The sequence below is a fragment of the Pipistrellus kuhlii genome, unplaced genomic scaffold (genome assembly GCF_014108245.1).
Source record: "Pipistrellus kuhlii isolate mPipKuh1 unplaced genomic scaffold, mPipKuh1.p scaffold_m20_p_19, whole genome shotgun sequence".
In the NCBI taxonomy this organism is placed as follows: domain Eukaryota; kingdom Metazoa; phylum Chordata; class Mammalia; order Chiroptera; family Vespertilionidae; genus Pipistrellus; species Pipistrellus kuhlii.
This window is the reverse complement of record NW_023425504.1, coordinates 11,458,982-11,479,137: the sequence shown is the minus strand read 5'-3', so window position 1 is coordinate 11,479,137 and position 20,156 is coordinate 11,458,982. Positions and strand designations below refer to the sequence as shown.

The 20,156-nt window shown below is 39.2% G+C and overlaps 1 protein-coding gene across 3 annotated transcripts in view; it reads left to right on the top strand.

Annotated features, from left to right (window-relative positions):
• The first annotated feature begins 12,095 nt into the window (after positions 1-12,095).
• Positions 12,096-20,156, top strand: part of STK26 (serine/threonine kinase 26) — a 67,910-nt gene continuing 59,849 nt past the window's right edge. The window contains exons 1-2 of one of the 3 annotated variants that reach the window (XM_036443370.2): positions 12,096-12,257; positions 12,359-12,511. In XM_036443370.2, coding sequence (XP_036299263.1) covers positions 12,470-12,511 — 42 coding nt within the window. In that variant the 5' untranslated portion in view covers positions 12,096-12,257; positions 12,359-12,469. Of the gene's footprint in view, positions 12,261-12,358; positions 12,512-20,156 lie in introns of all 3 variants that reach the window. The other 2 variants (XM_036443369.2, XM_045583514.1) reach the window with 2 other exon arrangements.

The following is a 20,156-nucleotide window of genomic DNA, read 5'->3' as shown; positions in this document are numbered from 1 at the left end:
GCTTTTTTATCTTGTTATTACAGTTAAGAATTCTACCCCCAAAATATACCTGCTTTGTTATTGTTAAAATCATATTGTTAAGCTTATATTGTGTTTATTATGTGTCAGGCACTGTTCTTAGCATATATGACATAGATCCTCATTTAAACTTCAAAAGTAGCAATATGAATTCACAATGTTTGAAGACAAGTAAGTGGATACATTTGGGTTGGAGGAGGTAGTGACTGGATAAGGGTGTCAAGATGACTTCTAGAGTACAGGTAGTGTTCTACTTCTTGATCTGGGCAAAAGATTCATGAGTGTGTTAACTTTGTGAAAATCCATTCAGCTATGATTTGTACACCTTTCTGTATGCCATATTTCAATAAAAATTTAAAGAAAAAATAATCCCATAAATAAACTTGATTAGGTAGATATTTTTTATTACCTACATTTGACAGATGAGGAAACTGAGGCACAGATAAACTAAATACCTTGCTAAAGATCATAGAGTTAATATGTAAACAAAACTGGCATTTGAACTTAGTCTGGCCCCACAGCCATGTTCTTAATTAGCATACTATATTCCACCTCTCAGAATTGATTTTATTTTTCAATAACAAGATTATTTTCTTTCTAATCTTATAGCTTTGCCTTTGATCCTAACTGCACTTAATTTTTTTTAAATTTAATAAATCTTTATTGTTCAGATTATTACAACTGTTACTATTCTTTCCTGCCATAGGTCCCCTCCACCCGGTTCCCACCCCACCCTCTGCCCTTACCTCCCCCACCCCCCAATGTCCCCATCCATAGGTATACAATTTTTGTCCAGTCTCTTCCCGCACCCCTAACACCCCTTTCTCTCTGAGATTTATAAATCTACTCCCTTTCTATGCCCCTGATTCTATTATATTCACCAGTTTATTCTGTTCCTCAGATTTTTAATTAACTTGATTCTTACAATAGATTCACTTGTTGATATGTATCTGTTGTTCATAATTTTTATTTTTCTTCTTCTTCCTCTTCTTAAAGAATACCTTTCAGCATTTCATATAATACTGGTTTGGCAGTGATGAACTTCTTTAGCTTTTTCTTATCTGTGAAGCTCTTTATCTGACCTTCAATTCCTGAATGGTAACTTTGGGGGGTAAAGTAATCTTGGTTGTAGGTTCTTGAGATTCATCACTTTGAATATTTCTTGCCACTTCCATCTTGCCTGCTTAGTTTCTGTTGAGAAATCAGCTGACAATAGTATGGCTGCTCCCTTGTAGGTAATTAACTGTTTTTCTCTTGCTGCTTTTAATATTCTCTCCTTGTCTTTTGCTCTTGGCATTTTAATTATGATGCACCTTGTTGTGGTCCTCTTTGGATTCCTTTTGTTTGTGGTTCTGTGCACTTCCTAGACTTTTAAGTCTATTTCTTTCACCAGGTGGGGGAAGTTTTCAGTCATTTTCTTCAAATAAGTCTTCAGTGTCTTGCTGTCTCTCTTCTTCTGGCACCCCCATTATTCTGATGTTGGTATGCTTGAAGTTGTCCCAGAGGCTTCTTACACTATCTTCAACTTTTTGGATTCTTTTTTCTTTTTGCTTTCCTGGTTGAGTGTTTTTTGCTTCTTTGTATTTCAAATTTTTTACTTGATTCTTATGTTCCTCTAGTCTGCTGTTGAATCTCTGTATAATATTTTTTTTCAGTCAGTGTATGTTCAATTTTTAGTTAGTCCTTTTTCATATCCTCAAGGGTCTCATTAAATTTATCTGCCTTTTCTAGGAAATTCTTGGAAAACCTTATAATCATGGTTTTGAACGCTATATCCAGTCGTTTGCTTTCCTCCATTTCTTTTGTTTGTGTTTTGTTTCTTTGTCTCCACATTTTTGCTGCTTCTCTGAGTTGGTAGGGTGGCTTTTTGTGCTAGGTGTCCTATATGGCCCAGTGGGTTGGCCTCCCAGTTACCTGAGGTGGGCACTCTTGGTGCACCCTTTTGTGGACTATGTGTAAAGTTTTGTTGTAGTTAAGTCTTAATTGTTGTTGGTGTCACTGGGAGAAATTGACCTTCAGGCCAATTGGCTATGAGGACCTGCTGTGTCTATAATGGAAGAACTGCTGTGCTGGAGACATGCTTATGGGGCAGGGCTTGTTTCAGTGGGGCTTTGGTGCTCACTGACTGCCTCTTGAATGTGTCACTCATGGATGTGAATAGTTGAAATCTGGTGTCATCTCATAGTGACCACTAGATACACTAGCTTGTGGATCTCCAATGAGGTATAGGTCAGCTACTGTCTGGGCCCAATAGGAGCTACAGTGAGAACTATAGTTTTCTCTTCTTTGCTTGGGATTTGGTGATTTGGAGCTGTCTGACCAGAGCTGCAGTTTGTTAGGTTAAGCTGCAATAGGGCAGGCCATTTATATGCAAAAAGCCACTAACTGGAGCTTGGGTGGGTTTGTAGATTGTAAGGAGTGAGATCTCAGGGAATCACTAGGCTAGGGTGTGGCAAAAAGTGATGGCTGCCAGTCAGGCATCTCTGTGTCTTCGAGTTTCCAAGTCTCTGAGTCCCGTGCCCCAGTGCAGTAAATAATGATTGCTGTGTGCACCTCTGCAAGAAAGTCACCTTCACTTTCTGACCTGATGGCAGACAATGCAGCTTCTCCCCGTAGGAGTTTGGGTCCCCAGCATCTCCACAGAAAGTGGATTTCAGAGTAATTGAGAGCTTGTCTCCCTTTGGGTTGAAAAAAGCAGTGCACCCAGTTACCTGCCTCCAGCCCAATTCACATGCTTGGGTACCTCAGCTTTTCAGAGCTTGTGCATGTCTCAAGCTCTTTTATCTCCCCTTCTAGTTGTAGAATGTCCACTCATCCAGCTTTCCTGTGGTTCTGGGTGATAGACATTTTGTCTTTTAGTTGTAGTTTTGAAATTGTTGTGCCAGGCAGCAGTTTCGGTGTTTACCTATGCTGCCTTCTTGGTTTCTCTGCACTTACATTTGTATTTCCCCTGATTATATATCATGGCTTCTTGCTTCAACGCACATGCACACACATATACACAGTAAAATGCTTTAATGATACAATTTCCCTGCCCTTGCCATCTCTTTTTATGCCTCTCTGTACCCCTCAGAGATGAACATTCTCAATGAAAATAACTCTAAAAATCCTTGCAACTAATCTCTAAGAGCAGAAATCACACTGTAGTCTTTTGTTCCAACCTAAATATATGAGAGACTCAAAAAATCACAAAAGAAGGGGAAATATTTTAGGCACACTGGATTCCAATGGACTCTACCCCTTGATTCCTATGTAACTTCTGGACAAGTCTAAATGCTTTTGTAAAAAAGGGTTAGATTTTCAGAGATTCATGAAGATTACTGAGAGTGGTGACTCAGGGGAAGAGGTAAATGGACAGGAGGAAAAACCTACCACTATATTTGAAGTGTCAAATCTGCACCAGATATTGCAATAGAGCAATTTATGTTCATTATCTCATTTAATCTTTACCATTACTATTTTAAGGAGATATTAATAATCCCCATTTTTCAGCTGAGAAATACGAAGCTCAGACATCAAGTTCACATACCTCATAAGAACTGTTTGACTCCAAAGCCCATTTATTTAGTTGCCTTTTCCCCATTAAATTGCAGTGCCTATCAAAAAGTAGTTGCCCTTTGCCTGCTTTAGAGTGAAAATATCAAAGGAAAAAAGAAGAAAATTGTATAAATAAATATATATTTATATTTTAAAAACTTCTTACTAAAAGCAAACTATTACTCTATCAACAACACAAGGCTGTTTTGTGAAGGAAGAAAAAAGTATTTTCAACAATGGTACTGATCAGTTAATTCCACTTATTACAGTGAATCATACTTTTTCTATAATCTCCCAACTTAGAAATCACTGAACTTTTAAAATGTTATTGATATTTTCACTTTCAGAACAAAAGTTCTTGCTAAAAATACTGTGACCAAATAATAATTAACCACTAGAGTAAATTACAATAAATTAAAACTTATAGACCTAACATCCTGCTCAGGAAGTATCCACTAGTCTTTACTTTTTTCAATATTTCACATATGGATAATGAATCACTCTATGCTCCATTCTTTATAATCACACTTCCTGGGTTCAAATCCTGGCTCCACCCCTTAATAACCATGTGACCTTGGCTTGTAGGGTTGTCAGATTTAGCAAATAAAAATACAGGAGAGCCAGTTAAATTTAAATTTCAGATAAATAATATATTGTTTAACTATGTCTCATGTAGAATTATTCATCACTTATCTAAAATTCAAATTTAACTGGGAATCTTATATTTTATCTGGTAACCCTACCTTGGATGAATTAATTTCTCTGTGCCTCAGTTTGGTCAACTGTAAAATGGGAGTGACATTATGATAGTAATACCAAGATCATGGAGTTCTGATGAAGATTACATGGGGATATGTGTAAATTGCAGCCATTCTGAACACAGAATAAGCATTATGTAAATGATAACTCTTATAATTAGCTAATTCCTCTATTTACATTAATATGAGATTGGTTTGGGCTCCTGCTTTTAAAAGGACAATTAAATAATTACTTTATACCTCATTTACTATGTGCAGAACCAAAGTAAAAGAGTGATACTGAAGTGAATTGTTATATATATTCACATAGAATAGCTTATGTTTTTATTAGGAAACATATTCAATAACCAGCACTTTACAACCCAGAAACAGTCTCTTCTGTTATTGTTCATAGAAATGACCTTTCCATACAGCAATAACCTTTTTATGCTTTGAGAGTCTGAAAAAAATAAGAAAATATATTTTTATATTTATTTTATGAACTGAATATATCCTTTACAACATAGTTAAGTACTCATTTCTCTATATTTGCATAGCAGGAATCTTTATATTGACAACATGCAAAAATAACATTAAAATTTAAGAGCTGGTATATTTCAGTTTCTTGTAACACCTTAGAAAAACCCAAACACATAATAAAATGCATTGTACAAACATTTAAAATACAATCTATTTGTATCTGCTTTATGATCTCAGATTGTAAATGTCTACCACTATTTTCACAATTTATACGAAAGCATGATTTATCTATGTTAATTTCAAGTTGGAATTTAGCCATTTTAATGCTTACCTTCACATATGGTAAACTACAGAGATATGTGAAGTTTCATAAAAAGTCAATAGCACAGAAAGAATGAAAGAACCAGGAAAGCACGAATGATTCTGAAAAATTGGAGAAATGTTGGCTAAAGTTGCTGTGCACTTTCACAGCAGGCAAATATCATGGTTTTGCCAGTAATCTGTGTTTTATATTGCAATAAATTGTTCCTATTTTTTTTCATGTGGAAGACACTAACTTGGCTTCATGAAACCAGGCACACATGTCATCTCCCACCTCATTTTCTTTTTAGTGTAGGAGGGGAAATATAATATAAATTGTTCTGTTGGACAATAATGTATTTTACAGTTGCATGCAATGAAACCATCTCAGAAAACCTGGCAAGATAGGATTCAGATCTTTTCATATAATTTCTATCATTTATTCAATGCCTTCCTTTACTGTCATTATCATGCATGCAAAGGGTAGTCTATATATACAGAACACAACAGAAATATTTAGTAATACAATCTTATAGACATAAGACCAGCAATTATTACTTTGAAAAAATGGTAGGCTCTCTGCAGATAAGTATGATGTCAATGGGTACAGGCAGCATTTGACTGGACTAAAACGTAGGACAATTATTCAAGAAGTGATCTTCTAAATAGGAAGTGAATGTTTCTACTTGGTTTCTATTTTTTATCTTCTTTATTGACACCTTAATATGAGCTTTGAAAAGATTTCTGTCCACAATTCTCAAATCTATGTTTGCAATCTGACTTCTGATATTTTCCATTTTTTCTGGAGATCATAACTTAGATATCACTTAAGCATCTCAAACTCAGTGTACCCACATTTAACTCCTTATCTTTCCCCCAAATCTGGTCCTCCTGTATTCCCTGGTTTATATCCCTAGGCACCAACATTTACTCATTTCCCTAAATTAGATGTCTCTGGCATTTTAAAGTTCTCCCTTTGATACTGTCCACATCTAATCTATTGAATGTGTTTTATTCCACCTCCAAATTATTTCTGGACTCCATCTCTTCCTCTTTATTCTCAAAGCCATTCACTTAGTTCAGTCATCCTCCTATACTTCTACAATGGCCTACTAATGGCCTTTTAATAGGTACCTCTGCTTCTAGTCTCTTTCGTATCCAATCTATCTTTTATGTACAAACTAGAGGGGTTTTTTGTTTGTTTGTTTTCTTTCTTTCTTTTTAAAAATACAAATCTGGAGTAAATTCCTTACTTCCTTAAAACCATTCAGTACTCCTAGGAGCCTACGGCATTAAGTCCAAAGTCTTTAGAATGACATACAACGCTCACAATCTTCTCCTTTCAAGCTTTTCTCCTTCCAAACTCATTGCTGATGGATGCCTCATGTACTCTGTTTCTGCCTGTTAAACCAAACAGCTAGTTCTGAAAGAAAACTGTCATTTCTCTAAGTTAGTGGTACATAACAAAGAGGACACATTATAATCACCTGGGAGTTGTTTTTTCAATCTCAGACCTACAAAATCAGAATCTCTACAAATGGAGGACAATATCTGTATTTTAATCAGGTCATCAGGTAATGAGCGATTCACATGCCTGGTTTAGGCTTTTGTTCATGATGTTTCTTCTAGATGGAATTCCCTCTCTTCTCTACTCTCTCTCCCCATTTCTCTACTTGGCTACCTCTTACTAATTTTCAAGGCTTAGGTCAAACATCACTTCTCTTGTAAAGCCTTCCAGGATCTGCACAGATAAAATGAATTTCTCTTTTGTGCCTGTTGCTATAGCATTTTTTCATATACTACTACTGTAATCATGTATTACATGAAATCAATAAAAATATTTGATTTCTTTTTAAAAATACAAATCTGGAGTAAATTCCTTACTTCCTTAAAACCATTCAGTACTCCTAGGAGCCTACGGCATTAAGTCCAAAGTCTTTAGACTTTGTTAAAACATATTTTTATTGATTTCAGAGAGCAAGGGAGAGGGAGTGAGAGATAGAAACATCAATGATGAGAAAAAATCATGGCTCAACTGCCTCCTTCACGCCCACCCACCCCCCCTCTGCAATGGGGAATGAGCTCACAACCTGGGCATGTGCTTTGATTGGGAATCAAACCATGACCTCCTGGTTTATGGGTGGATGCTCAACCACTAAGGCTAATTATGTATCATTTTAATGCTCCCTATTTTTTATTGTGTTCTGTGAGAAAGCAAACTCCTGTGTTTATTTGTATTCCCAGCCCTTATAGCACAGTTCCTGGCACTCTGCTCAAGAAATGTGTGAGAAGAAAAAGAAGGGAGGGGAAAAGAAAGGAAAAAGGGAAATGTGGTATGGCCTAGGGTGGCTCTGAGGTCCAAGTGAAAATATGAAAAGACATTCTACAATATCTTCTATTTCTCAGCAAAAATACTGTTACCGTTTATAGTTGGATCCTGTGGTGGTTCCCACGGTATAACATATTAAATTTTAACTAATCTTAAAATGTCTATTTAGCACAGGGGGGGAAATGAGTAGGGTGGAAGCTTTGCTTGTCTACAATGTTGAGTTTCTGCCCCAGAAACTTCTGGTAGTCCCTGATAACAGTCCTGCAAGGGGTGCCTGTTAGTCCCCTGCTCTGTTCATGTTCTTGTGAGTACAGCAGTACTATAACTATGAGGGCTTTTACCACAGTGACAGAACTTCAGCAAGCAATTCGAAGGGTGGTAATTTTACACAACTGCCTTTCTTAGAGGTCCTGGCAACAACTTCCTTTTCCTCAGTGTGAGCTGATGGCATAGTCACTTCCTATTTGGTCTCAACTGCCAGTTTTTTTTTTCTGTTTTTAACTGCCACCTTTGACTAGAGCTGTTTTCTTGAGAAGCCTACGAATTAAAGAACAAGTGGTCAATTCAAGACATTTTAAGAAGTTAATTCAGAGGGGAAAATATCACCCAAACTGTTTGCTTAGCATCACTTCATAGAAGCACATGAAAGGTTCTCCTGTGACTAAAAACTGCACACTGAAGAGCACAAAGAAGTTACCTGACTTCATTACAAAGAGTCTAGTCACCCAAAGACTCTGTTCTAAGAAACTCTCCAGTCTCTTCATGTCCCTCCTTGGCAACACAAAACTATCATTATAGGATGACTGGTGTAGCAGACAGTGGTTTTTTCACCACTGAAGCAACTATGAGTACATTTAGGCTTCTGAATTCTTTCACCTTGGGACGATGGCATTTAAAGATTAACAGTGCAATTCTGTGAGAGTTTAGGCATGCAGAAAACTGAAACCAGGAAGATTCTCTTAAACATTGTGTCTTTTGACTCTTACCTCTACATCTGAATGAGATTGTCTGGACCATGTTTTCCTCTCTCAGTTTTGTAACCAATTGGTAAAGGCAAGAAATTATGAGCTCCTCAATGTTTGGGGCTCACTAAATGCAAATATTTCAAAGTCAGTAAGCATATATGTAAAGAAATGTTATAAGCAGGAAACCACCTAAGCAGCATCTGCTTTCCCCCACCTCCTCTGTTGCTCTATTCACCTCAGTAACATCAGGAAGTAAAGCTAGCAAGAAAAATGTTGTTCTAATTTTTTTGTTTTGTTTTGTTTTAAATGATACTGTGGTATTGTGCAATCCCACAAAGGTGCAAGGTTACTCAGGAGAAGAAATCACATAGGTTTAATGCTCCTTCACCAAGAATCAATTCAATAGGTTTTCCCTGGGGATGCTTTGCTAGAACAATAGCAAGGATGCAACATCTGGTTTCCAATTTGATACCCACAGAGAGTAAAGAGGAGATTTGAGCTATCAAACATGCCATTACATAAAAAAATAAAAATAAAAAAAGATAAAAGGGACTCTTGAATGTTGTCCTTCCAAATGTTAGTAGAGTCCAGAACTTTAATGAAAATATTCTTATTACTGGATCATGAGCTTCTAGAATTACTCAGACAAGTTCCTTTAGTTTTAAATAAACAGATAATTAAAAGAAATCCAGATGACTGTATCAATTTGCCCTTAAACTTCATACATTTATATAATTTATACACTCAAAGTGGTTATTAGGCTCAAAATATGAAAGCCTAAAATGTGAAAACACACTTTTAAATTTTGTAAAGTGGAATAAGAAGTCAAATTTATCTCAATGAGGTATCACATTTGAATGTTCCTAGCTAGTGCCTGGTACATTAGACTATGCTCCATGATTAAACATTTTTTAAACATAAGTTAGCTATTTTCTTTTCAATAGTAGTTTTCATTAAGTAGTATTTACTCTTTGGGGCAGGTGATCTATAATTTAATACAAAAATAATATAAAAATACTGCTTTGTTTCCAATACCCCCTTGATGCAGCCCAATATCTTGTGGGTTTTGTTATTGTTGTTTTGGAAGAGGAGCAGCCACCCTATTGAACTGAAATCCTCAGGGAACAGTGATCCCTAAGTCTGCTTCTTAGTGATCCCTAATTTAAAGAGTGTGGAACATGGATTTTCAAATATTGGCACCGTTGACATTTTGGACTGGGTAATTCATTGCTGTGAGGCCTGTCATGTGCATTGGAGGATGGTTAGCAGCATCCATGGCCTCTACCCACTACAAGTATCACCCTGTCCTAGACTCTGAGGATACAGCAATGATCCAAACTGACAAGAATGTTGCCCACTGAGAGTTGGCATCCTACCTGAGTAATCCTTATGTAGTAAGAGAAGTTGGATCTCTGGCCTCAAGGACCTAATAATCGTGTTGGGCAAACTAAACAAATGCAATGAATAAAATAAGAGAAAAACTACAATGTGAGTGCTGCTTCCAGGGACATGCGATAGGAGAAATTTGAAGGAGGGCTTGGAGCAACGAGGAAGGCTCCATGGGGATGGGATTTGAGATGAACCTTACCTACTGGAACTTGATTCAGACCCTTGTTACTCAAAGTGTGGTCTAAGAATTAGCAGTATTGACACCACCTGTGAAATTGTTAGCAATGCAGAATCTTAGGCTTACTCCAGAGTTGCTAAGTGAAAATCTGCACTTTAAAGATAACCCCAGGGAATTTCTATGGACATTTAAGTTTAGGTCACACTGCAAGTTTCTTGTCAATGTGGCATTATTAAGTGTAATCTGGGCTAGTGGAAATAGAGACTGAATTTGGGCACTGTCATCATATTAGAAGTCGTGAGGGCCTGGACTTGGGAAACAAGGAGTAAGGGAAATGCAATTATATATTTTATCATCTGAATGGAATTTTATCATTAAATGGAATATTACCCACCCATAAAAAAGATGGGAATCCTGCCATTTACAACAATATGAATGGATCTTGGAAAGCATTATGCTAAGTGAAATAAATCAGACTGAGAAATACAAATATGTGGAATCTAAAAAATAACAAATTTATACAGAGAGTAGATTGGTGGTTGCCAGGGGCAGGAGATAAGGAAAATTAGTGAAGGTGGTCAAAGGGTACAAATTTCCAGTTATAAGATAAATAAGTTCTGGGGATCTAATGTACAGCACAGTAACTATAGTTAACAATACTATTTTGTATACTTAAAATTTGCTAACAGAATAGATCTTAAAAGTTAGAGATACCTGCATTTTAATTCCAAGCTTTACCACTTCTTAATTGTGTGAAATTTTACATTAAATTATTTAACCTGCCCAGCCAGGGTGACTCAGTGGTTGAGTTTTGACCTGTGAACCAGGAGGTCATTGTTAGATTCCTGATCAGGGCACATGCCTGCGTTGCGGGCTTGATCCCCAGTGTGAAGTGTGCAAGATGGTTCTCTCATCAATGAGTCTCTCTCATCATGTACGTTTCTATCACTCACTCACTCTCACTTCCTCCCTGAAGTCAATAAAAAATTATTTTTTTAAAATAAAATTATTTAACTTCACTGAGCCTTTTTTAAAAATCTGTAAAATGTGTGTGTGTGGCGGGGTGGGAGGCTATATGACCTCAGAGGGCCCTTGTAAAGATTCAGCAAGGTAACACGTATAGTAATAGCATCCATTAACCATAACAATTTTGATGACAATAATAGTCTGTCTTTCGAGAAAGGTTCAAAAGGAACAAAAGAAATGCGTGTCTACTAGAGCCCTAACATTATGTTGTGTACAGACCTGTAACAACCTGCAAGATAGGAAATTCCATTCTCATTTTAGACTAGCACTTGGATATTACATTTTAAAAATATAAGTAACTTCTGTGGGTTCCCAGAGGTCCCTTCATGAGATTCCTGTAATTGTTATTATCATTGTTACTGTTATTATTAGGGTACTCTCAAAAGGCTTTGCTCCCTCTTGGAGTGCAACCTAACGTGGGGTGGAGGCAGGGAGTTGCTAAAACCACTGTCCAGTAATATGTACTGTCACTGATCCAATCTCATTTCCCATAACTCTATTATTCTCGTTAAAATTTCTGTGGATGAATCAACTGTTTTCCAAGTTACCTCTCTCTTACACTTGCAGTATTTGTGATGAAGAGAACCCCCAGTCTGGCTGCCGCCCACCAAGTGATATCATACGATGTAAGGGTAGCCTCAGATTTAAGTCACCTGAAGAATATCTGGGGGCAGGGAATCCTGAAAGCAGGAGAGTGACTATGGATCTGCCCCAAGGCGTGAGGGCCCCAAGCTGGGGATACCCCACTCCAGGACTAGGTGTGGCTTTCTGTGCCTCCACCCTTGCCCAGCTCAGGATGCCAGCACTCCCCGAGTTTCAACTCAAAAGGTCTCGCAGGCTTCGTGTGCCCCAGCCTTGCACGCCTGCCTGCAACGTGGCCGCGTCTGGGACGTCCTCTTACTCCCAGAGTCACCCAAACTCTTCCAGTCTTTGTCCAGGCCGAGCCAGATGCCCCAGTCCCTGGCTTCTCCCCTCCGCGGGCCTGCAGTTTCCACCTTCTCGGGCTCCAGCAACTCCAGGCAAACCCCTGCACTCAAGAGTCTCAGTCTCTTGACACCGCCGGGCTGCGGGGCGGGGGCAGGGCCAGTGGTGGGACCGCCCCCAACCGCCTCCCGGACCAGCCCAGCCGAGCGGGCGGGTTGCTGGGGCGCCTCCACCTCCTCTTCCTAAAGCGGCGAGGCGCAGACGAGCGGCATCACTGGAGCCCAGGTCCCAGCCACCGCCGCGCACAGCTCCCCGAATTCAGGAGTAGGAGCACCAACCGAGGCGTCGGCAACAGCGGCCGGGGGGCGCCCTAAAAGGTAGACTGAGTCCCGGGGAGTCTCGCCGCGAAATGCCCACCTCTCAGCCCGTGGCTGCGCGCCACTAGCCCAGTAACCCCACTTCTGTGTGTCCTTCCAGGCCCGGGTCGAAAAGCCTGGGAGGGCCGCGGAGCTACCCCTGGAGGAGGAGCCAGTCCCAGCCGGAGGCGCCAGCAGCACCGAAGCAGCGCGGAGCAGCCATCGCTTTCATGGCCCACTCACCGGTGGCCGTCCGAGTGCCCGGGATGCAGGTGAGGAAGCTCAGGCCGCCCTGGCACCCACGTGACTGCCCGGGAGCCTTCTGCTCTGGGCACTGGCATTGCCGGGCGGCCCCAGGACTCCCCCGAAGGCTGGGCCGATCGCTCTGGCCAGGTGACCTGGGAACTGGGCTCGAAGTGTTTTGTGGTGTTCAGGCTCAGTGGTGCCCTGTGCTGGGAAGGCGGGGGAGGACTGGGGCGCCCGTTGATGTCGGGATGGGGGGCGGTTATAAAAACAGGCCGGAGTGAGACACCTGCGCCCGCTGAGAGTGATACCCTTGGGCGCTGGAGGAGGGAGAACTTCACTTGGGTAAGACGGAGGTGCCTCTGTATCTGTGGGATAGGAAGCAAGTTGTGCCTCCTCCCTCCCCCCACAACACATACAACTTGGGGCGGAGCGAGACGAGAGGGTGTTGTTGGCGGCGACGTTGAATTGGGCTCTTCCTGTGTGCTTTGAGTGAAGCGCGAGGTGACTTCGTTTCCCTTTTTGGTGCAGCTTAAGGGCAAAGTTGTAACTCGCTCCCCCACCTGGCCTGACCCCATAGTTCAGTGTGAGAAATGTGGGATCCCATATCAAAGTCAACTAGGAGATGACTCTCTAGCCCCCTCCTCTGCCTTTCCCACAAGATGACTGTTGCATGTGGTTACTGGATAAGAGGCTGTTGCAATGGGACTCAACTTCTTACTGGAGATCTGCCCAGCCCTCTTATTATATTTTCATTTTATTAAAGAAGAAATAGCTATAGCCATACTTTTTATGCTAGTACTGCTTTTAATCGGTGCATTTCAAGCTAGCTACTAAATGTTATCCAAGTCTACTAAGTTTTAAGCATTCACGTTTTATTTTTTCCTTTGTCACATAGCCTACACAACCTACTTATGAATAGAGACTAAAAACACTTAAGCCTCATTCTCTCATTGTCTTCTAAAAATGTGAAAGCAAACTTTTTCCAAGTTCAAAAAACTTTTTTTCATTAGTAAATAGCTTATATTTCATTAGGGCCTCGATTTACTGCTAGTTGATGCATGACATTCATCTATTTTTAAGCAATCTGTCACATATTATATATGGTCACAAAAAAAGTTATTTTTTAAGATACTCTCCCTCCCCCCCCAAAAAAAGAACCATTTGTGTTAGCCATATATCTAATCTTAGGGCTCCAATGTATCCTAAGCACCAGGCTATTTAACTGAATAAAGTATAGAGCAAGTCTAAGTTGAGTCCCAGGAAGTCGGTGTGTATTTAATAAAAAAAGAGAGGAAGAAAAGGGAAAATAAGAAATATTAGGGCTTCTAAAAAAGTTAATCCATTCAAGTTTTACAAAATGCCCCTCCCCAAGTTTTTTTTTCTTTTCAGGACACCCCCACTTCCCTCCTCTTCCCCCCATGGGCCCTGCCCCACACCCCATTCATTCAGTTCTGCCTTTGATTGTATTAAGTGAATTAGTAGTTTGCAACACTACAGTTTTGGAAGAAAGTGTGAAAATTTTCTCACTGTGCCCTTCTTTCCATTATGTGGAGAAAAGATCTTTACAGATGTAAAGTTGGTCTCTGAGGGTTTTCAAGCTTTTCTCTCCATTGTGTGCTGGAGAGTCTGCTTGTATTTGTCAGCAGAGTGAGTGCCTCCCCTTTACCAAGTTCCTGATTGTGAAAAACTCTGTGTGCTGGAAAAGTATGTGTACTAAAAGAGAAAACAGTTTCTGGGGTTTATTTCATTTGTCTTAACTTTATTTGATTTATATGGATTCTGGTCCTTATTTGATTTGTCTTTATTTGATTTATATGGTTTAGGAACTGCTTGCTATTCAGTATTTCTTACTGCTCCTAGCTTTGTTGAATTATCTGAGTTCCCTATCTCTGGAATTGCTAAATGTTAATTAAAATTGTTTAGAATATGAATCATGTATTTTAAATGATAAATTCTACCTTTCACTTTATGCCTTCCCAAAGTTGTGATTACTTTGTTCAACCTAATTTGGTGAGTGCAATCTCTCAATATTAGCAAAGAAGAGAGAAATATTTTTTGTCACTTTCTCCGTCTTAATAAAAATGGTGAATTCTGAACTTCTTATTTCCATTTTCTTGTATATGTAGTTTTTAAGCATTTGGTGCAACACAAATGTTTTCCACAGTTAAAATTGTACAGTACTCTAAAAATAAATTTAACGGCATGCAGTGTGACTTGAGCTTAGATTTCTTTTACTATTCTTTTGTTCAAAAATATTGCAGATGAGATGCAGAAATATATCATGAGCTTTTGAAATTCCCCTAGAGTTTTGTTAAAGAGTTAGGAGTAACTTTTGGACCTTTAGACTAGTAAAGAAAAACCAAACTCTGATTAACCATGTGTTCTTGAAATTAATGTATAGTAAGTATTTCCACAAATCAGGATGAAGTGGTTGCCGGGCCTATAACTTTTTAACAGTTTATTTTAGAGAATTGCGAAGATTGATGGAAAAAATGATTTTTCCAGAAATAAAAACAAAATTACTTTATCCACAATGTTTTTCTCTCCCTCACCCCCTGCCCCAGGAGAGATGTGAAGTAAAAGCTGAGCTACCTGTTCTATCACTTAAGACTTCCAGCATTCCTGACTTTCAAACAAAGAAATTTCTGTTGCCACTAGTTTAAAATAGAAAAGAAACTTGGAGTGACGAAAGAAAATCCAGGATTTGGTCCAGTTTAAACTCTTCCTTATGAATTAGTTATTCAAACTCATTGTTGATATTTCTTAATATTGTGGTAATGAACATTTTTGCCACATTACACCAAATGTCAAGGATATGAATTTTTTTGTATTTAATTTGTGCTTACTTCTTTAGTATATAACTAAAGGAATTTTCCATACCAGGAGCTAAACTCTTGAAAAATATTTAAAGCACAACTTTTTATAGCACAACTTTAAAAAAACGAATCAATAAACCTGTTTCTTTCCACTGAAATATTTACTCTTTAATGATTTAAAACATGTTTTTTTCCTTTGAAATTTTTCGTTATAAATCATGCTTAAGTTTGTTATTTCCCTTTAGAACCTGCAGTGGTATTTCTAAAGACCAAGTATTTTAAACTGGTTGTTAAATATTTTATAAAATATAGGTAGGAGAATAAAGTTAAATGTTGAATTGGAGTGCTGTTATGGTGTGCTTTATGTTATGTCTCTTGTGAAATAATTTTTTTAAGTTCTTGCTAAAGAATTTAAAAATTTGCTTTCATGTATCCTTAAATATGATCAAATTGGTACTATTTTTGAATGGTTTCAGCTTTGAGGTTTGAGATGAAATGAGGTTTAACACTTTATTGAAGACTTCTGTCTAAGAGGTAGAAAACATTGGCTTGCATTGGTGAACTTAGTTACTGGGCTCTGAGAAGGATACATAAGTACATATACTAAATGATCTCTACCTTTAAAAATCTTAAAATGTTGTCAGGGAGTTAAATCTAACACATGAAATATCAACTAATGTAAAATATGTAATACTCTATAATAGAATTTTCTGAGTGGAAGTGTTGAAGATTTACAGATGATAAACTAACCCCAAAGGATTGTTGTTAGGATCTATATTGGAGAAAGTACTTCCAAGCAGAGAAAAATTCTGAGAAAATGTGTGTAGACAAGGAAGGGCACACCTGCTAAATGTGGGTGTGCACACAGTCTTTGAGAATGGGATAAAAATCACATGGACTATGATAAAGAATTCCTCTAGAGCCGTGTTTCCCAGACTTTGACATATTTGTACCCCTTCTATAATTTTCGTGACTCTGAGTACCCCTTGTAATCATGAGAACGTAGAATTAGACGCAGCTAAGCACGGTGCAGTGCATATCCCCACCAAACTCTGGTGCAACGCGTACCCCCACCAAATTCTTCCCATACCCCTGGGGGTACATATACCACACTTTGGGAAACACTGCTCTAGAGACATAATAGAAGGTAAAATTGGAAAATTTTTATTGGCTCCAGATTACAATAGTTCTTGACTTCTAAGAAAGGCTTTTGGCCTTTGGGATAGCCATTATACATTTCTGAATAAGGGAGACTCAGTGAACAAAGTTGTATATAGGAAGAGCAATCTCAACATTGGATTAATTGATGATCAGGATAATTGAGAGATTTGAGGCCATTTGATCTACTGAGGCTATTTCAGTGGGATAATTATCTGTTCAGATGTAATGGGCCTTGAATTAACTGCCTTCCATACGTCTAATATTACGAAGAAAAAAAATAGAGATTACCAGATTTAACAATTAGCCAGTTAAGGAAAGAGGAATATAAGCTTTTGTAGTATTTAATATGGGTAACTGGGAGAATTATGATATATCTTAAATAATTGGAAAGTCATGGAGAAGAGCCAGATCTAGTAGGACGTTAATGATTTCTGTTTAAGGGGACATATCTTCAACTTAAGTATGATTTATAACTGAATACTTCAAAGAAAAACATGTCTTACATCATAAAAGAATAAATATTTGTGTGGAAATAGGTTTGTTGCTTTACTTCATTTTTTTTCTGTTAGGTTTGAGGTAACAATGGGATGACAAAGTTAAAATGTAGAACATGTTTATTATCTTGCTTGTGGTGATGGTTTCCACACACGAATTCTTATGTCCAAAATCATCAAATTGTATACATTAAATTATACATTTTTGTATATCAATATGCCTCAATTAAGCTGTTTTTAAAAATTGTTCAGCAAATACTTGAAAATGAAGGTTTGATGCTTTCGTTATTTATCACACATTTACTAAGCACTTACTATATGCCAGTCTCTTTTCTTGAAATTGAAGAATATGAGCTACCAGGAGGGAGAAGGTCATAATGACAGAGAATATGTTTAAGTGAGGGCCCTCATGAGATAGAAAGTATAGGTGAAGGATCAGCTTATAAGGAAAGGATCAGTGACTTTAAGGTGCATGGGAGGAAGAGAAAATGTGTCAGGATCCAGAAGGACTTAACTGAGGGGATTCCTTAACATTTTACTCTCATCATGAAGCCTAAATTGGAGAAAAGGATTTGGATTTGGTGCCAGAATCTAGCATGTGAAGTTTTTTTTTTAATATATTTTTATTGATTTTGTACAGAGAGGAAGGGAGAGAGATAGAGAGTTAGAAACATCGATGAGAGAGAGTCATCGATCAGCTGCCTCTTGCATAACCCCTACTGGGGATATGCCCGCAACCAAGGTACATGCCCTTGACCGGAATCAAACCCGGGACCCTTCAGTCCGCAGGCCAATGCTCTACCACTGAGCCAAACTGGTCTTGGCCAGCATGTGAAGTTCTAACCTCCCTTGTACCTTCTGAAGGTAATAATAATAAGTTTTGCAATTTGAGGTGAAAGTAGAAAGCATTGCCTGGCATTGATTAAACTCAAACTATTGTCCTATTGGTGAGCAGTTGATACAGAAATGTTGAGTACGCTAATGATAATGACAGAAGACATCTGAGACAGAATAATACAAGACAACTGTTACCTGGGAAAGTTGGGAGTGGTTAGAAAATATGGTGTCAGGGGACTAGAGGCTACAGAAAGAGTAAACAGTAATTGGGTGTGGTAGGACACGTGCCTTGAACACTAAAGAGGGTCTAGAAATGGCACTTGACAACAAATGTCCATCATCTACTTCTCTTGCTTGAGTCATAGAAAATAAGAGAATATTATTTAGAAGGTGCTTAAGAAACATTGAACATTGTGATACTGTGTTTTTTATTCTGGCTGTCATTTATTTAGTGACCTTGAACAAATTATTTATGAAATGAGGAATAATAAAAGCTAAATTTTCTTTGCCTCAATGAAATGTTATTAAGATGAATTAACTATCATCTGTAGAATATATTTTGAGCTCCTTTATAAAATGTGTATGATGTATATGGACAGTTACTCTTGCAAAGCAATCTTATCTATCTTTTGTGTGATAACCCACATTTTTTTGAAATCCACTACCCCTCCGCACACCATACACATGCCAATACCATCACCAGGCACAAATCCTCTGCTCAACTTTCCAGACTTTCTGTTATCCAGCTCCTTGCTACAGATATAAACTTAGTTATCACTACTTTTCAATAAGAAATCCCTTTTATTCTACCATGCCAGTTATAGTTCTGTAGTTACTGACTGACCAAATCCTACCTGATATTCAGGGTCTCCAACTTACTTTCTCCATGAACGTTCTCTAAATGTTCCAGACTACCAAAATCTCTTTCATTTTCAAGCACTTATTTTATCTATTGACAGTAGCAAAAAACTCAGTCCTTGATTTATATGCTGCCTTAGATTTTTTCTAATTATATATGTTACTAGGGGCCCAGTGCACGAAATTTGTGCGCTGGGGGTTGGGGTGTCCCTCAGCCAAACTGCCCCCTCTCACATACCTCTCACATACTGGGAGCCCTCAGGGGATATCCTATTGACAGCAGTCTGGCCTCCTTTTGTGGGAGGCAACCTGGCTGATCAAGGGAAGGCACCAGTCCCATCACCCCGCTGGGGCAGCCACTGCCAGTCACCGCAACCACCAAGGTGTTTTCATCAACACGGACTGCAGTCCCTTCACCAAGAAAAAATGACAATTTTTTTTAGGCATTTTCAAGATGTGTCTTTCATAAGATATGCATTTCTTTCTTTCTTTCTTTCTTTCTTTCTTCCTTCCTTCCTTCCTTCCTTCCTTCCTTCCTTCCTTCCTTCCTTCCTTCCTTCCTCCCTCCCTCCCTCCCTCCCTCCCTCCCTCCCTCCCTCCCTCCCTCTCTACTTCTCTCTCTCTCTCTCTCTCTCTCTCTCTCTCTCTCTCTCTCTCTCTCTCTCTCTCTCCCTCTCTCTCCTCACCTGAGGATATGTTTCCATTGACTTTTAGAGTATGTGGAAGAGAAAGGGAAAGACAGAGAGCAACATCAAAGTGAGAGGAACGCTTTGACTGGTTGACTCCTGCATGAGCCCTGATCTGGGCCCCAACCAGGGAGGAGCCTGCAACCTAGGTACATGCCCTTAATCAGAATCAAATCTGGACCCTGTGGTTGGCAAGCCTAGGCATTATCCACTGAGCCAAACTAGCTAGGGCAGGATATGATATTTCTTAGCCCTCCAACAGCAGACCTTCAGTTTTTTCTCCAGAAGTGTGGTGGAAAAACCCTAGATCACCTTTTTGGATTCTTATTACCCAAGTTACTAAGAATATTACCAGTGGCATACAGGAAGCTTAGCCAATGTGCAGTCACAAAAGATGTTTCCTCTATAGTTCACACCAATCATGGGCTGGGCCCTGCTGAGGCGTAAAGCCTCTGGCTGAAGCTTTAGGCCTGGGCAGGGGCCCTTCAGGTCCCTCTGATCACTGGCTTCGCCCCTGCCCAGGCTGAAAGCTACTTGGGCAGGAGCAGAGCCCCAGCTCCCTGAAATTGATTGCAGGGGGTCCGCTCCTGCCCGAGCCGAAAGCAGACGCCCAGCTCCCTGCGATTGATCACAGGGGTCCGCTCCTGCTCCCTGAGATGGATCATTGGAGGGGGTCTGCTCCTTCCCAGGCCTTACCTCACAATGACCTGGGTGCCAGTATGTACCTGGGACACAGGCGCCGGAAGCCTATGTATGCAAATTAACCGCCATCTTATTTGGGTTAATTTGCAGAGTCACTCTGATTGGCTATGAGTGTAG